Raw genomic sequence first — 20,409 nt, forward strand, 5'->3', positions numbered from 1 at the left:
CTTACCCTTACGCAGATTGTGATTAGCCTTATACCTTGGGCTACTGTTTTTCTGAACCTCCACCCACCCTTTTGATCTAAAAACACCGGTTCTATGGTGAGCACAACCTCCTGATAGGGATGTGCTCGAAGCGTTTCAGCACCTCTGTTTCGAGGCATCGAAACGGTTCGAGCTTCCTCAGCTGAATCGTTTCGGTGGGGGTGAGCTGGTCACTTTAACTGGAGGAAGGCAGGTCTTGCCTGCCCCTCCGTTGCTTCTCTACTGCCCCCCTCCCTGCCACCCTGCTGCCCCAGAGTTTGTATCAAGCAGCCGGGCTGTCTGTTTGGAAAAGCCACGCTGCTCCGACTGCATCAGTTCCCTGTTCCAAGCAGCCTTTGAGCAATGTCTGGAAGGAAATGGCATCTGAGCATGTGCGGATGGCATCTTGAGTGGTCTGCATGGTGGGCTGCTGGAACCGGAGCAGCATGGCTTTTTCAAACCGACAGCCCAGCTGCTTAATACAAACAGCACCATGGCGGGGTGTGGGGATGAGCAACGGAAGGGCATGTAAGACTTGCCTTCCTCCAATTAAAGTGACTCCTCTCTGCCCCCCAGGGTGTGCACGAAATGCTTCGTGCTCATCCCTACTTCCTGAGTACACAGAACACACCTGTCCTGTCACCTTCCTGTTATTTGACAGTTCAGTGCACACACAGAGAAAGAGAAGAAAACTTGATCTGATCCGTAGAGGCTTAGCACAGGCCCCAAAGCCTGAAACTTTGGTCAAGCCAAATGGCTAAGTTAATCAGATTGCTGCCATCTTCAGGTCCAACACTTCACATGCTGCTTGTGGACTTCCCATTTGGTTGGCCACTGTGCGAAGCTGTATGTGGACCTTTGGTGTGGTTTAGAATAGGGGTGTGCACAAATCGATTTTTTTCCGATTTGATTTGTACCTGAATTGAAACACCTTTGATTTGTTTTGGGTCCAGATCTGACCCCCCCGCCAAATCATCCCAGTTTCAATTTGTACCCGAATTTTCTGAATCTGAATCTGAATTGATGTGGATCAAAAAAAAGAGTCCCGGGGTCAAAAGATTGGGGTGGGTGGTAGTGCCCAATGGGTGGAAGCTACCACCCAAATTTCAAAGAAATTGGGCAAAGGGGTGATTTTTAAAGAATGTTTGAAGTTGGTACGTCTTTAAGCTTTTCCCCATAGGGAATAAAGGAGATTTCAGCAAATCTATAGCTCCACATGGGGGGGGGGGCATCAGGGTGGCCCAGAGTGGGTTGTGGTGTGTGGTAGTGCCTTGCCCAATAGGTAGCTTCCTTGCACCCACTGGATACTACCACCCACCACAACCTGCTCTGGGCCACCTCGGTGCCCCCCACAAGGTATAAGGTTGCTGAAATCCCCGTTATTCCCTATGAGGGAAAGTTTAAAGATGCGTAAACTTCAAAAATTCTTTAAGCATCACCCCTTTGCCCAATCTCTTTGAAATTTGGGTGGTAGCCTCCACCCATTGGGCACTACCACCCGACCCACTTTGGCCACAAAAGGGAGGTCCGAATCTCCTAATTTTTGTTCTGTACCTAAATCTGGGCACTAGAGGACAGGGGATGATTTGTTTTGTCTACAAATCACCCGAATCAGCCAGATTTGGGTACAAATCATTTTGTACCCAAATTGTTTCGCACATCCCTGGTATAGAAGACACTTGGTTATGTTCTTAACTCAGAGCTTCTGTTAAAGTGTTTAAAAATCTAGATCACAGTATTCAGTTGGGGTTTTTAAAACTTCTCTGTGTGTGTTTTTAAAGTCTCTATCACAACATTTTAATGTCTCCCTCCAGCAAGGGGGACTGTGTTAGAGTGACCTGATTGGCAACAACTTCTCCAGAGGACTGGCATGTTCTGCCTGGGCTCCTCCTCAAGCCCACTAGGACCTACCACAGTTTTGCTCCTTGGTGCCACCCAAAGGGCCAGTATTTTTTAGCTCAGCAACTGGCAACCCTACAGTAATGGTCTGTAAGGGTAAATTTTATGGATACACATAAGATACACATTAGATATATGCAAATACACATCAGATTTATGCAAATCTGTGTGTGCATGCAGAGAGAGAGAGAGAGAGAGAGAGAGAGAGAGAGACACACCAATATGACCTATTGCCAAGTTCTATAGTCACAGAGGTCATTCTGCCAATTTGATAAAGGGTTTGATAGCTGTGTGCGCTCCCAATTTTTGGCTATGTGGAAGCACGGTAGGAGGAAAAGCTACCCAGGCTCCCCCTGCTTTGCTTCCACAAAACTTTTGAATGTTTTTAAACTTTTTAACTTTTAAATTTCAATTGTGCATTCAAGGTCATTGAAAAAAGCTTCCCACAAAACTGAAAACTGGGAGCACAAACAGCCCCTAAACTTGGGTAGAACACAGTTTTTAGCTGACTTTCCAGTAGGCTTATGAGATCTCCTGGCATTCTGTGTGTGTGTTTGTGTGTCCGTGTGTACTCCGCCCCCATCGACTTTGCAACGCCTGGACCAGTATGAACCAAATCGGGCATAGTTGTAGGGACACATCAAGAGTGTAGTTTGTGATGATGTCATCCACCCCAATCCAAGATGGTGGGCAAGTAAACTTTTGAGGCACAAGTGGGCTAACTTTTGAACCGCTTAACCAGTTTGAACCAAATTTGCTACAGCTGCAGGGACACATAGGGATGCCCAAATGGCATGGTGTGTGATGATGTCATCCACTCCATTTCAAGATGGCAGCCTTGTGAACATCTGAGGCGCAAGTGGGCTAATTTGTGAACTGTCTAACCCATTTGAACCAAATTATGTACTGAGTGACACACAGGGACACCTCAATGGCATAGTTAGTGATTATGTAATCCACACCGATTCAAGATGACAGACATGTAAACTTTTGAGGCGCAAGTGCACGAACTTGTAGACTGTCTAACCTATTTGAACCAAATTTGCTACAACTGTGTGGACACAAAATGATGCCGCAATGGTGTAGTTTGTGGTGATGTCATCCACCCCAATCCAAGATGGTGGGCATGTGAACTTTTGAGATGCAAGTGTACTAACTTGAGGACTGTCTAACCAATTTGAACCAAATTTGATACAGTTGTAGTGAGTGACACACAGGGACACCTCAATGGTGTAGTTGTAATGATGTAATCCACCCCAGTACAAGATGGTGGATGCATTAACATTTGAGGTGCAAGAGATCCAATGTGTGGACCTTGATTTGAACCAAATTTAGTCCAGTTGTAGAGACAGTAAATTGAAAGTAGGCTGATTAGTTCTTACTAGAACAACTTGTTTGATTTTGTGAATGACCTCACAGATGCTGCTTACCAACAGCCAATTCCTGGATTAAACTACCAGAACTAGTTTCTGACTAGGGAAACTACAACCACTGCTAATACTACTACTGTGTTCCTGGATGTTCCTGGACCTGCTGTTTTACCACAAATATATCCTAGTTTCTTCTGAGAATTTTTGCTGCTATCCACACCAGGTCCTAGGGCTCTATTTCTGGGTGCTGTTGTGGGAGAACTCATGGCTGATTAAAGACTGTGGGAAGAACAAACTTGCCAACTTAGCAGGCAAAAATAACCAGCCTGGCCTGCTCTTCTGCTGTTCACAGCTACTTGGTGTTCAAAAGTCAACAGGTGGAGCTTTTAACAGCATGGAGGTCAACATCAGCAGCTGCTCAGTCTCTGCATACCATGTGGCTGCTAATGGCACAGCTATAGAGTCAAGTGGGAAAGATGGCAGCTCTGAGGAAGACCAGAGGCTGCCCGTGGATCTGCTCAGGGAAGAGCAGCTCCTTCCAGAGAGAGCCAAGAGCTCAGCCAATGCAGAAAGGCTGTACAGCCTCAGAAAAAACTACAAATCCCATAGCCCTGTGCCACCAGGGGACCTAAAAGGGAATTCTGAAGTGGGGGAAAGGTGCCTTTTACACAGAAGCTGTGGTTGGCAAGGAGGCTGGTTGAGCAAAGAGGACAGCATGCAGCTCTCTCCTGCCCCCACCCACAGGAACATAGGAAACTGCCATATACTGAGTCAGGCCCTTGGTCTGTCTAGCTCAGTATTGTCTTCACAGACTGGCAGTGGTTTCTTCGAGGTTGCAGGCAGGAATCTCTCTCAGCCCTGTCTTGGAGATGCTGCCAGGGAGGGAGCTTGGAACCTAGATGCTCTTCCCAGAGCGGCTCCATCCCCTGAGGGGAATAGCTTACAGTGCTCACATGTGGTCTCCCATTCAAATGCAACCAGGGTGGACCCTGCTTAGCTAAGGGGACAAGCCATGCTTGCTACCACAAGACCAGCTCTCCTCTCCCCAGTACCAGGTAAAGGAAGGGGGAGGAGAGGGCAGGGCAAAGGAGGATGGGGGAGGGGTGGGATGGGGTGGTCCAACAGACACGTTGGGTCTTCAGCTAGCCCCAACACAAAACAGACAGTTGGGAGGGGCCACCCTGCCTACACCTCTCCCCCCCAACATAAGGGAGATGGGTGCTGGTAGTGGTAGGAAAGCCCAATACCAAATCTGTCCCTCGTATTGTCCTGCAGCTGGGGTAAGGAGAGTCCACTGCTTCCATGACTCACACCCACTTAATAAGGGCAAATGAGATGGGGGGCTTCTCACCACTGCCAGCACCCACCTCTCTTATGTGGGGAACAAGAGAGGCAGGGTCCTGTTAAAAGAATAGCCATTTCCCCAGGGCCTAGCCTTTGCTGTAGGACACCACAGCAGGGTAACAATAACAACCCTTTAAGAATAACACCGTTTCACAATTTATAAACATGGAGAGGCTCCATGGCTCAGTGGGTGAGCACCTGCTTTGCATATAGAAAGTCCAGGATTCTTCCTTGGGACTTCTCATTAAATCAACCTCAGTAGGACTTTTGCAAGAGATTGGGGAGCTGCCAATCAGAGAAGACGGAACTAAGCAGGATGGACCAGTGGTCTGAACCAGGGCTGCACAACTTCAGTCCTCTGGCAGATGTTGGACTACAACTCACCTCTATCTGTATTGATCACTGTGGCTGGGGATTATGGGAGTTGTAGTCCAAGTGCAACTGGAGGGCCAGAGTTGTGCTACCCTGCTCTAATCAGGAGAAGGCAGCTTGAGAGGCCAATAGAATAGGATTCCGAGAAAGACAGGGATCCCACTGGTATAGCTTCTCCTATTGCTGTGATGGGGGAAAGCTCTGTCCTGCTGAATGCTAGTCTGTTGTTGTTGTTTCTTCTTCTTCTTCTTCTTCTTCTTCTTCTTCTTCTTCTTCTTCTTCTCCTCCTCCTCCTCCTCCTCTTCTTCTTCTGCTTCTTCTTTCTTCATCAACTTTGTTAACTGCCCCATAACAAATTGTTCTCTGGGCAGTTCACAACACAGCATTAAAACAAAATAAAAACACATAACACATTAAATCATAACAGACCAAAAGTGGGGGTGGGAGGAAGAAAATACAAAATGCAATACAAAGCCATTTTAAAACTCTTTTAGAGAGTTCTGAACCACTTATTCAATATAATATATCACAGGGTTTGATTCCTCAACTGAGATTTGGTTTCTTTTGGTAGAGAAATGTAATGCTGAACACTCTGTGTAGATAACAGGTACACTAATTATTGAGCTTACAGTTAGTGTTTTTAAATTTGCAGCCATTTATCTTTCAGACTGGAGAAGTGGGGAGGGATATGATGGTGTAAAGAATTCAGGTGGAAGTTTACAGTAATGAGAATCACTGTAATCGTATCGTTTGGTTACATCTTTTTTCTTTTTCTTTTGTCATTTCTTTTTTTCTTATGTTTTTCTTTTAATATTATGGATAAAATAATAAAAATTATTTTAAAAAAAACAACACTTGTATACCTGCCTTGTGAAAAGAGAAGAGAAATTCAGCACCTTCCATTCAGGACTGGCCGCACCATGAGGCCAGGCGAAGCCGGCCACTTCAGGCTGCAGATTGTGAGCCAGGCCTCAGAGGCAGCCGGGGAGCCCAGCCTTTTTGGGGGGGCGTTGTATAAGAGAGAGGGAGGAAGGGAGGGGCACCACGAGGTGCTCTACTTGGGGCGGCAAAATGTCCAGGATCAAATCAGGTCCCCTGAGACTTTATTTGGGGGCAGAGAGCTGTGTTCCCTCTAACAGGGATTCCCAGAGGTTGTTGACTACAACTCCCATAATCCCCAAGCAAAAGCCAATACAGCTGGGCATTCTGGGAGTTGTAGTCAACAACCTCTGGGGATCCCTGTTAGAGGGGACACTGTCAGAGAGTGACTGATGCAGGTCTTGTGGCCAAATACTGAAAGAAGAAGAGTGAAAGCTGAAGCAGGTAACTCTTTCCTGCTTGTGACACCCACTTCTCTTGGGTATCAGGCAACCCTGTCCTGGTGATCCAGGAGGCTGCAATTGTGACACCATGTCCGGCACTGATATCAGAGAGAGGCAGCTGAGGAGCCAAGAGGGTCAGGCCCAAGAAGGACCTCCCCAGGGAGAAAGAATCCCTCCAATGTGCATCCAGTAAGTCGGTCACATTCGGCCAGGGTTTTATGGTAGAGGCCTTGCTTTGCATGTTGATAGTCCCAGTTGCCTCCCTTGGCTCTCCAGTTAAAGAATCTCGGGCAGGAGAGCTGGGGGAGGGGTGGCTTTCACTTTTACAGGCTATGGATTGTTCCATGGGGGCGGGGAAGAGCTGGTCTTGCAGAAGTGAGCATGAATTGTCCCCTTTGCTAAGCAGGGTCCTCCTTGTTTTGCATTTGGATGGGTGAGTACATACACATACTGGTCCTCCTGAGCTGGCATAAGCCAGGCTGTATGGACTCTTAAGGGTTAAATGAATAACCGAAACTCCCCAGCAAACTGGGCAATGAGAACAAGGGAACCTGCTTCAGTCATTCATCCATTCATTCATTCATTCATTCATCATATGTATATACTGCCCAGACTTTCGTCAAGCAAACCACCCAAACAAACGTGCATCATTTCCTCTGATTTATTATGCAATCATCTGTGCTGTTTTACAAAATAGCGCACATGGGGCACTCTCAAGACAAAGAGGGCCCACCTGCTACCACTGGGAAGCTCATTCTAGAGTTGCACCCACTCACCACCTCCATGTTCAGAGGCAGTGTATCTGGTTGCCAAATGCTAGAGACAAGCAAACAGGGATAGCACTGGGGTTGGAATCATGGAGCAGCTGCTAAGCTCACAGGGCCTTCACAGGGCCCACTCCTGACCCCCAAGACTGCCTCTGTGCCCAATAACGGTAGGGAGGAAACTCCCCCAAGTGCTACCCAGGTAAGAGGGAGCCCAGGGGGTCAGTTTGCCAAGACTTCCTGAGACCTGGAGCTGGCTCCGGGAGCAACCAGGGATCGCTGCCTCCAGCTCATGCCACTGGGCATTTCCCAAGGAATCTGCTAGCGCTCAAGTGCTCTGCTAGGAATCAGATGGGGTCTTTGGTCTTATGCAGCACAGGCTGCTCTTACATGGCTATTGAGCAACTCCTTTTCTTTCTGAGCTTCTGCCAACCCAACCCAAACTCTTCCAACTCGGTTGTCCCAACCAGAAGTGCTAAACTAGGAAGAAAACTGACCTCAAGTTGACCTCTGTGGCCAATACAAACATATGCGGATTTGCTGAACTTCTGTGGAATCATCATGGTACTTTGGGGCTTCTGACCTGAAGGGCCTGATTCTGACTCTCTTGGCCACCAGCTCCTAATAGACTGATGTCAAACCTTAGGCATTGCTCATAGCTCAGTGACAGAGCACTCACTTTCCATGCAGAAGGTCCCAGTTTCAATTTCTGGCATCTCCAGGTAGGGTTGGAGAAGACCTCTGTCAGAAACCCTGCTGCTACCACTTAATGTAGACAAGACTGAGCTAGTTGGACCAAGGGCCTGACTCAGTCGAAGGCAGCTTCCTATAGTCTCAATGAGAGAGCAATACTTTGCATGCGGAAGGTCTCAAGTTCAATTCCTAGCTTCTCCAGGAAGGGCTGGGAAAGACCCATAGAAACCCTGGAGAAATGCTGCCCGTCAGAGTAGACAGTAGTGAATGAGATCATTTGACTCTGTTTAAGGCACGTTATGTTGTTGTTAGCAGCAGGGCTTTGGCCTGGCCACCATTTTAAGGTTTCTATTTTAAAGAAGAATGGGGAAATACCTGTTGGTCATGGATTAGGCTTCACCCTTGGTGACTAATGCCCTCAGGTCCCCCACCCTATTACAACACAGAGGCAATGGCCTTGAAGCCAATGGACCTTCTTTAATCGGAACCTGACAAGACTGGTGGTCTAGATGAATAGCAGGGGAAAACATATCCACCCTGTTTGACAAGGCAGCGACCTATTCACAAAGCCAGTGCTCAGCCCCATTCTGTACAAATGGTTCCCACTGCCTAAATGGGATGGGCCGTGCCGAAAAGGTCAGGGGATGCGTCTGTCCAAACAGATACCTAGAGGAAGTTGACATCTCACAGAATTGGGGGTGTAACGTAAAACGCCCATCCATTCTGTAAGGATGGTTAGAGGATCCTCCCAACCTCACATGGCCAGACAGTTACTTTTCAGAGTATATAAAACATATCCACGAAGTGAGGATGTCCCTCCCTCTGCGTGACGACTCCTGCTGCCAGTGATGAAGCCGCTTCTGATCTTCGTGTTGGCTGGAAGCCTCTTCATGCACCCAGGTAAGCATTGCCTTCCTTCATGCCAACATATTTTCCCGTGGAGAATTCGATCCCCTAGAGGTCTGCTTATCCATTTTGAGGCATCGTTTGGGCCCTTTTCTGAACTCAAGTTGCAAGATCTCCTTCTGAAGGCAATCTGAGTCCTTGAAGCTGGAGAGAAAATATAAATTGGGAAGCAGAAGCTCAGGATAGAGAAGGGATTGGGATGGCAGAAGAAGACCCCTCTGCACGGCAGACCAGAAAAGTGGTTGTGAAGAAAGTCAGGGCATTGTAGACTTGATGTCCACTGAAACTTATTCCAACAGGGGCCTTTTCAGGGGTAGACTGAGTCCAAAGACCTCCAGAGCAGAGCTGAAATGAATTTGCTCCCAAAAGTCTCCTCTAGGAAATTTACTATGCCTATTCACCTAGATTTTAAAAATTATGTATGTTATAGAGAAGGTGGATGGAGGGAACTTTCACGAGCTGGTGGCAACCATAACCAGACCTCCCCAGATGATCTTAATAGGTGATAGGGTTCATGACAGAGAACTCTCTAAAGAGAGAACGCTCTCTTAAGTACCCTGAACTCAAGCCATTGGAGGCTTTATAGGTTATAACCAGCACTTTGTATTTCACTCAGAAACATATCAGCAGCCAGTGCAGTCCTTTTAAGATCAGTGTTATATGGTCTCTTCAGGTTATCCCGGAGACTAGTCTGGTTGCCACATTCTGTACCAACTGCAGTTTCTGGACTATGTACAAAGGCAGCCCCACGGCCTTTACAGATTGCTTTACAGTAGTCAAGACCAGAGGTTACCAGCATATGCACCACAGTTTTAAGCTCATTCACCTTCAGAAATTGGTGTAGCTGAAATATCAGCCGAAGCTGATAAAAAAGCCCCCCTGGCCACTGCCTCAACCTGAGATACCAGAGAGAGTTTGGGATCCAGAAGCACTCCCAAACTACATACCTGATTGTTCCAGTGGAGTGTAACCCCCTCCAGAACAGGCAGATCTAAACCATTTCTTGGGTCCCAACCTCCCACAGTCAGTACCCCTGAATTCAACTTCAGTTTGTTATCCCTCATCCAGCCCATTACCACCTTCAAGTAGGCATTTAGAGAAGTTGTGCCATTTTCTGATTAGTTTGATATGCAGAAATAGATCTAGGTGTCATCAGCATATTGATAACACCCTGCACCAAACCTCCTGATGATCTCTCCCAGCAGTTTCATGTAGATGTTGAAAAGCATTGGAGACAGTGTGGTGCCTTGTGGAACTCCATACTTTAGTTCTCACTTTGCAGAGCAACAGCCTCCAAGTGACACTATTTGGAATCTGCTAGAGAGTTAGGAACAGAACCCCTGTAAAACAATGCCACCCAATCCCACATCCCTCAGGCGACCCAGAAGGATACCATGGTCGATGGTATTGAAAGCTGCCGAGAGCCAAAAGAATCAGTAGAGTCACACACTCTCTGTCGATAGCCAGTTGGAGATCATCCATCAGGCCTACCAAGGCAGTCCCAACCCCATAGCCTTCTCGAAAGCTGGCTTGAAATGGGTGCACTGCAGATAATCTGTATCATCCAAAACTGCCTAGAGCCGAGAGGCCACCACCTGCTCAATCCCCTAGCCCAACCATGGAAGACTGGAAACGGTTGTTCTCCAGTTGCAGGGGAACAACAGGAGGCTGTTGCCTCCACATCCTAATTCTGAGCTTCCCAACAGCATCTGGTTAACAACTGCAAGAAATTGGATGCCTGTGTTGAAATTACAGCTTCAGACTAGACATTAGGAACAGTCTGCCTTGTTCCTGCAGTGGTGGGTTCTCCTTCACTGAAGGCTTTCAAACAGAGGCTGGACAGGCATCTGCCAAGAATGCTGTAGCAGGTTTCTGCACGGGGTTGAACTAGAAGACCTCCCAGCCCCCATCCATTATGGGATTCTGTCACTTCTATGGCTCAATGGACCTTAATGGTCTGATCCAGCAGGGTTCTTCTGATGTCCCTATGAATATTTGGATATTCATCAAACATTTGAAATTGGATATGAGATTCAGCAATACTTGGTTTCAATATTAAATACGTGTTTGAGTTTTTCAGTTGATACGCAGTGGTATTTAGCCTTTTTGTGGTATGTAAATGTCTCAAACTCTCCCCCCTGCCCATGGCCAAATGTAGCTGAACTGAAATATCTGCTTAGGGGGAGGGTGGGGGGAATAAAGCATATTTAATGTGATTTAAATGTTATATTCAAACACATTCACAGCTTTACTTGGGAATTTTATTTATTGGAATACTTTCAAATATTTTAAGACATGACAGCTTAAGAGCATACAGATTCTTACTTTGTTTACTTTGGGGGTGGGGGGGAATGAAGGCACTGGGGGAGGAATCCCTTAGGATTCTAATTTAAGCATGCCAAAAGAGCCATACATTTATTGTTATTATATATGCATGCATGCTTTCTGGGTGTGGTCAGCTGAAAATTTTAATTACGACTTTGAAACTGCATGATTGGACTAGTGTTTTATCCGTTTATTGTGTTACTAATCAATTTTACGAAGCAATGCATTTTTAGAAATGAAAATTTTTCTGTCGGAAAAGAAAACGGGGGGGGGGAATCTGGGATAATGTCCATGTTGTAAAATATTCTACCTCCCATCACTGCCAAATTGTTGCTGGGGATGATGGGAGTTGTAGTTCAGCAACATCTGGGAATCCCTGGCCTAGAGGAACCCATGGCTGATTTGTGTCCCACAGATGCCTTCTTTTCCTCTTGTTATGTTAGGTAGATTTCTCTTTTGTCTTTTCTTCCCTTCTCCATGAAAACATGTCCCTCTCTTGCAGCTGGTTCACTTAAGTGCTACACGTGTTCAATGAAGCTCAAGAACAATGACTGCCAACTACAGGAAACTTGCAAGGCAGGCGCGAACATATGCAAAACAGAAGTGATTGGTAAGATAAATCTCTGTACACCTTCTGCATTCCTCTATGACTGTTGGGGTTGTTTTTGTTTCAAAGGTGGGAACAACAAGGGAATGTTTCGTTCCTGCTGCTTTCACTTAAGCTTCTGTATCCCTCCTGCAAAAATGTCCAAAAAAGCCCATTATTTCCAGGAGGCATGGAAATGATAACCAAGCATGCTTCCAGCAACAAGGGTCTCTCTTTTTAACCAGAATGAGTGGAGGGGCCAATTCGGAGTGTGACCATAGTATGCCAAGTGGGAAAGATAATTCTTTCCCCTTGCACCATTTTTATCCAACCCCTCCCCCCCCCCACCCGACCAAAAGAATCTCCAAAACCCTCAAGTGGGTATTTGCAGAAAATAGCTGCTTCCAGGACAAATACCTGCTTTTTTCAGTGGGAGATCTGACGCCCCTGATCCTCACATGCCATGGCCCAGAATAGGACCAGGGTCTCCAAACACCTGTTTTGGGTGAAAGAAGAGGCACAGTTGGTTGGAAACCTAACCCTTTAGTATGCATTCGTGTGCACATCTAGTATGACCTCAGCTGCATTTTGTTTGTTTGTTTGTTTGTTTGTTACATTTCTATAAGGCCCTATATAAAATCTTAGGGTGGTTTACAATTTAAATAAACATCAAGTGGAACCTAAAAATCATATAAAACAGGTTAAAATTACCATAAATAAATCTTTAACATGTCATAAACTAAAAGCCTGATAAAACAGGTGTGTTTATTATTTATTTTCTTCCCTTGAATAAAATGTTCTTTTAGTTGCATTTAGTTCCCTTGACAAAAGTTGCATTTCATTCCTTTGATCCAAATTTTTAGCCCCTTTATCCAGTTTTTTTAAAGGAACATAGGACAGGCAAATGAATAAGGGGTGTGGCCTGATGATGAGCAACCTTGAAGATAACAGGTATAGAAATCAAATAAATAAATAACAGAGCTGAGCTTTCTTCAGGCATTACAGTGTACACAGAGTGAAAACAGCAGGCCAGTCACATGTTACATTCAACACTCATACAACCAGTGTACAGTGCACACAGGTACAGTAATTCACACATTAAGCTGAACGCAGGTACAGAAGTATACTTCCTATCTGTAGCATGCATTTGAAGGGCCTGTATCCAGGTTCACTTACACAGGTACAGTCATTCACACAAATATATGTACGAGTGAACAGACATCTGTATTCAAGCACCATAATGTCTGAATTGGGCTAGTGTGTGTCAGGCTCAACCCCAAACAAGAAGGCCTGCAAGGGAGGTCTGTTTGTGTATTCTAATAAAGAGGTGTAGGCTGGAGGCCAAGCCACACACACACCCATCTCCCCACCCCACACACATTCATTCATTGCACAAAATAATATCTGGAAAGGTCCCTAGATTTAAACTGAATCTGAAACATAATTTCACATCCACCCCACAACAAAAGTTGGCTCTGTTTCCAAAATCTTCACTTGTGTTCCTGAACACTGAAAAGACCGGACCTGGGTTGTATCGTTTGATTTGCAGACGCTGATGGTTGAAACAAAATTATATTGGCCTGATAAACAAATAGCACAATGGTTGGCATCTACTTCACATGCAGAAGGTCCCAGATTCAATCTCTGGCAGCATCTCCTGGGAGTTATTCACACTTGGCTTCAGGGTAAATGTTGAGCGAAGCCACTTCAAAGCACACTTGCGGCATTGAGGGAAGACGCCCCTTGCCTCTGCTCTGGGATTTGTTTTGAAATAAGTCCACATGGCATGCTCCATGTTTTCCTTCTAACCAATGGGAGGTGGGGGTGGGAGAGAGAGAGAGAGCCCCTGCAGAGATAGATCTGCATTTCTGAAGAGAGCATCCCTTTTATCATGCTAATTATTCTACCTCAGTGCCTCTCCCATTTACTCCGGCATTTTCAGAAAAAGTAGCTTAAAGCCAGCATTTTAGAAACCCGGACATACATCAAGATAAGCTAGAATTCACATCACAAAGCCCGGTTTGTGTGTGGAGTGGGTCCAAAAATCTCAAAGGGACTTCGAGGTAAGTTTGGCTGGTGTGTGAATGCACACACTGTCTCTCGAAGGAGATTCAGGGCAGAAGCCTTGTGAATAAAGCCTCCAGGTAGAGCTGGAAAAGAGCCCTGTCTGGACCTTAGAGGGCCATTGCCAGAGTTCACAACACTGATCTAGAGGGACCAATTCCTGACTCAGAATAAGGCAACTTCATTTGGCAAGGTCAACTGAACTAGTTGTTGCAAAGGGAGACATGACACAGTCCTCTATTCCTAACGTGTATTTAACTACACCAGTTTTCGCCTTGGAAGCTTCTGCTCGTGTGGCTTTTTAGTAGCATGTGTTTTTCCCAGTTTTGCCCCCTTTTTCCTACTGTCTCCCAGCCAAGTCCTTTACCTAAGAGGAGCCCTACTGGATCAGGCCCAAAGCCCATCTAGTCCAGCTTCCTGTTTCCCACAAAGACCCACCAGGTGCCTCTGAGAAGCCACCCAACCAGGGGAGGAAAGTTCATGCTTTCACCTGCTGTGGGCCACCTGCAAGTAGAATTCAGATACATCTGCCTCTGAATCCAGAGGCAGCCTGTAGCCATCAAGGCTCGAAGCACCTCTCAGAGACATCCAAGCTGGTGGCCATCACCACATCCCATGGAAGAGAATTCCACAGAGTAATTATACGCTGTGTGAAAAAGTACTTCCTTTTGTCAGTCTTGCAGGTGGTGTTGCTTTAGATCTTATTTATTTAAAACATTTATATACTGTCCAAAACATAAGTCTCTGGGCGGTTTACAACAAAACAATAAAAACAGATAAAAAGATTAAACCATTGTAACAATTAAAATGTTAAAACTATTAAAAACACAATTAAAACAATATCTAATTAAAAGTCTGGGTGAACAAATGTGTCTTCTTGATTGCCTTTTTTAAAGTTGTCAGAGATGGGGAGGCTCTTGTTTCAGCAGGAAGTGTGTTCCAAAGCCTCGGGGAAGCAACCGAGAAGACTTGTTGACAAGCTGGTGGCAACTGCAGACAAGCCAGTGGCAACTGCAGACTGGCCTCTCCAGATTATCTCAATGGGTGGTGTGGTTCATAGTGAAGAAGGCATTCTCTTAAATACCCAGGTCCCAAGCTGTTTAGGGCTTTATAGGTTATAATCAAAACCTTGTATTTTGCCCGGAAACTTATCGGAAGCGGCAAGCAGTGTAGATCTTTTAAAATAGGAGTGATATGGTCTCTCGGAGATGACCCAGAGACCAACCTGGCTGCCGCATTCTGGACTACCTGCAGTTTCCGGACTACGTACAAAGGCAGCCCCACATACCTGTAGAGCGCATTGCAGCAGTCAAGTCTGGAGGTGACCAGTAGAGGTACTACTGATCTAAGGTCATTTATCTCAAGAAATGGACGCAGCTGGCATATCAGCCGAAGATGATAAAAGGCACCTCTGGCCACTACCTCAACCTGGGACACCAGGGAGAGGTTTGTGTCCAGAAGCACCCCCAGATGGCGTACCTGTTCCTTCTGGGGAAGTGTGACCATTGTACCCTTATAGCCCTAATTCCAGAAGTCCTGCTAAATAATAAAGATAACCATAAGTTCATATGTGTCCAAAGGATCATAGAAATCACTTCAGTAAGTGATGCTCCATCACCAAGTATGTACTACAAGGATGATGAGGAACCATCTCATTGCTTCCAAATGTAGCCTGGAAAGAAAGAAGCTCCAAGGAAACAGCTTGCTATCCTGTTGGCCAAGCCTGGGTTTCATCTGAGGCTCACAGCTCGAAATCTCCAAGTTTAGAGCAGCTTTTACTTAAGCTCGTTGTCACAGTCCACCCTCAGCGGTTCTTGAGGGTTGTTATAGGGGGATCCCCTTTTCAGAGAGTCTTTGCCCTTGCGGTTTGGATCAGATTGAAACCATTGGACATGTTTTATTATTCTGTTATTCTGTAAGGATATTCGTGCAGCATTTATTACACCATTATTAGGTAAATTTCCAGGTTGGCAGAGCCATTTTTACTGCTCTTTGTTACTTTCGGACTCTGAGCTTACAGTTACAAACAGAATTGCTAGATACTGTGTTGCTGCTATTAATATTCATCAGAGACAGGTTAATAAGAAATTATCATTATCTTAACCTTTTCAGTTTTAGATATAAATGTATTTTGAGTTCTTTTAATCGTTTATTTTATGTACTGTTCATATTGTACTGGTCTGTGACTGTAACAATAAATGAGTGACTGATTGACCTCTGAGGCATAGGTCTAGGTAGAGGCAAGAGTCCTGAGAGGAATTTAGACCTCAAATGGCTTCAAGGGGGAACAAGGATTAGGCAAGAGAAGCCAGAGACCTCTAAACTGTTGGGAATTCTCTCTGGTAAGAGAAACCCTTTTTCATTTTAGCAGAGTGCACAGAGGCACAACACAGCGGCATTTAGTTAGGCATGTGTGTATGCTGAGAGTAAAATAACTTGGAGCCAGTTCAGATTTTCAAATCAATATAGGAGTATTTATTGGAGAACTCCATTCTAGACAGGAAAGTGAAGAGATAGGATCTCTAATCTATCTATCTAGCTGGATGCAGATGGAGTCTGCATCTCTGCACACATAGTGCAGGGAGAGAGGAGCTCAGCTTGCATGTTGCAAGGGAGAAGGAAGAGAAGAAGAAGGGAAGAGGAAGTGGCTGGAAGGAAGGAAGTCCCTAAGAATAGCAATCTACATATCAAAGGGATAGTGTCAGAGTAGTAGAGAAAGGATGACCAATGTCTTGACCCTCTAGCCCTCTGACTCACTAGTCTGTCCTCCTATGACATTAAGACAAGAGACAGCGCATAGTCCTTCACTTCCAACATAAACAGGATAGGTTGAGAGTAACACCTAGGCAGATAGGACATTGTTCCACCAAAGGTATGGAGTCAGCTGCAAGCTTATGTAGATTGCTGGCTAGCTTCTGTGGCTTAAAGGATCCTTGCCCAGTTCTCTAGGGGTTGACTGTCAGCACTGGGAGGCCTCCACAACACCCACTGGGTCCTCTGGGGATTTCTGTGAGTTGGAGAATGAGGGCTGAGCCACAGCCTGGTGCCACAGAGGGGTTGCTGGACTGAGGCCCCAGCTCCTCTGCTGCAAAGGATGCTAGCACAGTGGGGGCTTCTGTAATCTAAGCTATGTGTGCTTCTCCCTCTGGCTCATCCCCTGAGTCTTCTGCCCCATCCCACTGGGACATGACATTTGGATGCCCGTGGAAATATCAGAATTGCCCTCCCTCATCAACTCTGCCCATCTTCTTCCCAGGTGCTGCGGGCTTATTCAACCTCATCTCCAAAGAGTGTACTTCGTCATGTGAACCATACTTCAAGGACTTCACCGTGGGCAAGAGGAACATCACCTGCTGCACCTCCGAGCTCTGCAATGTCAATGGGGCCAGTGGCATCCGAATGAGCTACATCCTCCCAGTGGCCCTGGCTGTTGTGGCCAGCTTTGCCTCTGCCTTTCTCAGGAGTGGACTGTGAGGGGCGAGAAGGTGGGCTGGTTGCTGTGCAAAAGAGAAGACAAAGCTAGATTCTTTCCCTTTTTAAAGTTACATTCAAAGCCAAGTAGGACTTCCCTGCATAGATCTGTCTTGTACTGCTAATTATGATCAGTTGCATTTCTAGCCTTTCCTTCCTCCCAAGAAGCTCTGGGCAGAGTTGATGAGGGAGCATCTGATCCTCACCCCCCCATACACACACACACACACACACACACAACAGCCCTGTGAAATAGCCTACGTTAAGGGTTTTAAGTTAAGCTTCCCACTCCAGGCTGAGTGAGAATTTGAATCCAGGGCCTCCCACTCCTAGTCCAACCACTGCACCACACTACAAGTCTTAATGGCTTGCTTTGAATACAGAGAGGTCTTTGGAGCTACTTATTAGGGATTTGGATAGCCTACGGCACCCTCTGCGTGTATAAGAGAAGTGGTGTGCATGGCACAGTGTCTGGCTTGCAGCCTGCTTGATATCTTGTAGGTCACCCTAGTTAGGCCATCTTCTCAACAGATCCTTTCCTTCAATAGGCTAAGGCTGATGAGATACTGGCCAGCTGAGGGGATCTTTGGCTTCTCTGTCAGTAAAGCAGGGCCACCATCAGAAGGCTCAAAGACCTATCTGGTAAGGTTCCACCCTCTCCAGAGCTGAGGGATATGAAATCAAGACTCTCTGGGCCAAATGCCATTTTTGAAAAATGGCAACAGACATGGGGATTCAAGAACCAAGCACCTGGTCACTGGGAAAGATGGCCCAGTCAAGCATAACTGGGAGGTCACATATCTTTCAGCATCTAACACTGGCCACAGGGCACGGTGCAATCATCTTAGCTGGTGTTCACCATGCAAGAATGAAGGATCCCAGTGAGGAACCTCCACAGGGGTGTAGCAAGTTCGAATGGACCCTGACACAAGAAGTGAAGATGGGCTCCTCCCAATCCTGCCTTCTTCTTTGGAGAGAGGGGAGGGGAGAGAAAAGAGCAATCTCTCTCCCAGGGGCCCAGGGACATTGGTTTTTCCCACCACTGCCATTTGGTCAATTATAGGTATTCCCCTGGATCTCCATGTGGTCAGGTGACACAGTCCTGCCAAAGAAGAAGGAGTGACACACTGAGGCTCTACACATAATCCATACATAGAACCTAACTGGTATCTGCGGGGAGAGCGGGCTTAGCCACATGACTACTGGCTCCGTCATGGAGTTGGTAAGGGTGGCAGGGATCGGGAGCCATCTAGCCCCTGGAAGTCCCAGAATGCCCCGCGCGAGTGTGTGGAGCATTCTGGGAAGACCCCCAAGGCCAGGAGGCTTGATGGAGCCTCCCAGTTGGGGGTCTCCTTGTGAGTCACCACAGAGCGGAGCTGAGCCGTGGCAACTCACGATCGCCAAAACGGGGTTAGCAGAGCACTTGCTTTGCTAACCTCATTGCGGGGCGGGGGGGTGGAATGAAGCAGGCTAACCACCGGGAGTCATGCGGCTCCTGGCAGTTTTCAAGACCGCTCAAAAGCGGGCTGGGCTCCCTTAGCCCACTTTTGAACGGTCGTGTGAAGAGCCTCATTCTCTTCTCTAAACATTCTTGCATCCTAGAAAGTAGACTCCCAGATGCCATACACTGGGGTTTCCACACCTCTTGCTTCCCAAACTCTAAAAGATTAGGATTCCATTACCCTTTGGCACAATTTCCAAGTAAGACTATTCTAAAAATCAGCAGACGAGATAGTAAACCTGTGAACCAAACCTGTAGATGGGATGCTCCTTCATGAAACAATGTGTCTGCACACAGGCATTTCAGGGGGAGAACTAAGCTTCAGCTCTTCACTATGGTATCGAGTTTTTCTGTATGCAGGCTTTTGTTGTTGTTGTTGCTGCTGCTGCTGCTGCTGCTGCTGTTGGGGAGGAACATTCACTCATGTGTAGAGGAGCATTTGTTCTAGGGAGGCACCCTAGCTCAGTGGCAGAACATCTCTGTTCCATGTAGAGGGTCCCAGGTTCAGTCTTCACCATCTCCAGTGACAAAGGATCCCAGGGAGCAGCCCTTCAGAAGATCATGTCTGAGACGTTGGACAGATGAGGTTCTCTGCCTGCAGCCCTGTGCTCCACTGAAATGGGGCTTGCACATGGGGCATTTTATCCTCGAGGCACCTGCTGGTCCCAAGGCAGAATGAATGATAAGGATCTGCAGCTCTGGATAAGGAATAAAAGGCTTTCCTACTTCTTGCATCATGATGCTTAAAAGGCTCTAAATATTAACAGTTGCAGCTGCTCCCCCATTTCAATCATCAAAAAGAAATAAAATCCAAAATTGATAGGTTCTGGCAACTCTATGGCTGTCTTCGAACATAATGACAAACCGGAGGCAAACGTGCCAGAGGTTCAAGCTTGTGGCAGTCTGAATGCGTAAAACTGTGGCTTTGTTGATGAACTGCTGGTCAGTTTTAGCCCCCAAACCTTAATTTGTACCTTAGGTTTGTTTTGTGTTTTGCCGCCTAGACCTCAGGTTTGAAGGTGGCATCGTGGCATCCAGATGCTGCCACCGTGACCTCCAGTTTATGCAAGTTGCACTAACCAGAGTTCAGGTTAGGAAGCTCCTCCCTCTCAATTAGAGACGGCGGCTATATGAAGGAAGAAGCCCAAGCAGCCATTTTCTCCCCCTTTTGAGTCTCTCAGACCACAGATGGCGATATGTTTCCAGGCAAAATACAAAGAGCTGGTTATTACCTTTAAAGCCCTGAACGGCTTAGGTCCAGATTACCTTAGAGAGCAACTTCTTCTGTATGATCCCCACCGCACGTTAAGGTCATCTGGGGAGGTCTGTCTCCAGTTACCTCCGGTTTGTCTGGTGGCGACTCAGAGGTGGGCCTTCTCTGTAACCGCTCCTGGACTGTGGAATGCACTCCCTGCAGAAATCCAAAATTTGAACTCTTTATTGGCTTTTAGGAGAGCCCTTAAGACCTATCTGTTGGGCCTGGCCTTCCAGGGTTTTTAAGTTGTTGTAAAGGGTTTTAATGTACCTGGTTTTTCAGGGTTTTTAAACTATTGTTTAACTGCTGTTTTATGGTATTTTAAAATCTTTGTTTTACTGTTGATTGGTTTTAACTGTTGATTGATTTTAACTGTCTTTATTTTATCTGTAAACTGCCCTGAGCCAATTTTGGAAGGGCGGTATAGAAATTAAATGAATGAATGAATGAATAAAATAACATAACAACAAAAATGCTTCCAAGATTATGTATCTAAGTTATTTAAGAAAAGCATATGGT

General features: G+C 46.3%; 1 protein-coding gene across 4 annotated transcripts; it reads left to right on the forward strand.

Moving 5' to 3' along the window:
* Window positions 1-6,304: 6,304 nt before the first annotated feature.
* On the forward strand, window positions 6,305-17,221 carry PSCA (prostate stem cell antigen). Of its 4 annotated transcripts, none has more exons than XM_053248985.1 (4): window positions 6,305-6,326; window positions 8,549-8,682; window positions 11,516-11,623; window positions 16,920-17,221. In XM_053248985.1, exons 2-4 carry the CDS (start codon window positions 8,631-8,633, stop codon window positions 17,135-17,137), a joined length of 378 nt encoding a protein of 125 aa, XP_053104960.1. In that variant the 5' UTR covers window positions 6,305-6,326; window positions 8,549-8,630; the 3' UTR covers window positions 17,138-17,221. The 4 variants fall into 4 exon arrangements, with proteins under 4 accessions (XP_053104960.1, XP_053104961.1, XP_053104958.1 ...); XM_053248986.1 differs by lacking the exon at window positions 6,305-6,326 and adding an exon at window positions 6,421-6,514 and having other exon boundaries at window positions 8,564-8,682; XM_053248983.1 differs by lacking the exon at window positions 6,305-6,326 and adding an exon at window positions 6,441-6,514 and having other exon boundaries at window positions 8,553-8,682.
* The last annotated feature ends 3,188 nt before the right edge of the window (window positions 17,222-20,409 follow it).

This window comes from Hemicordylus capensis, chromosome 4 (genome assembly GCF_027244095.1).
Source record: "Hemicordylus capensis ecotype Gifberg chromosome 4, rHemCap1.1.pri, whole genome shotgun sequence".
Taxonomy (NCBI): domain Eukaryota; kingdom Metazoa; phylum Chordata; class Lepidosauria; order Squamata; family Cordylidae; genus Hemicordylus; species Hemicordylus capensis.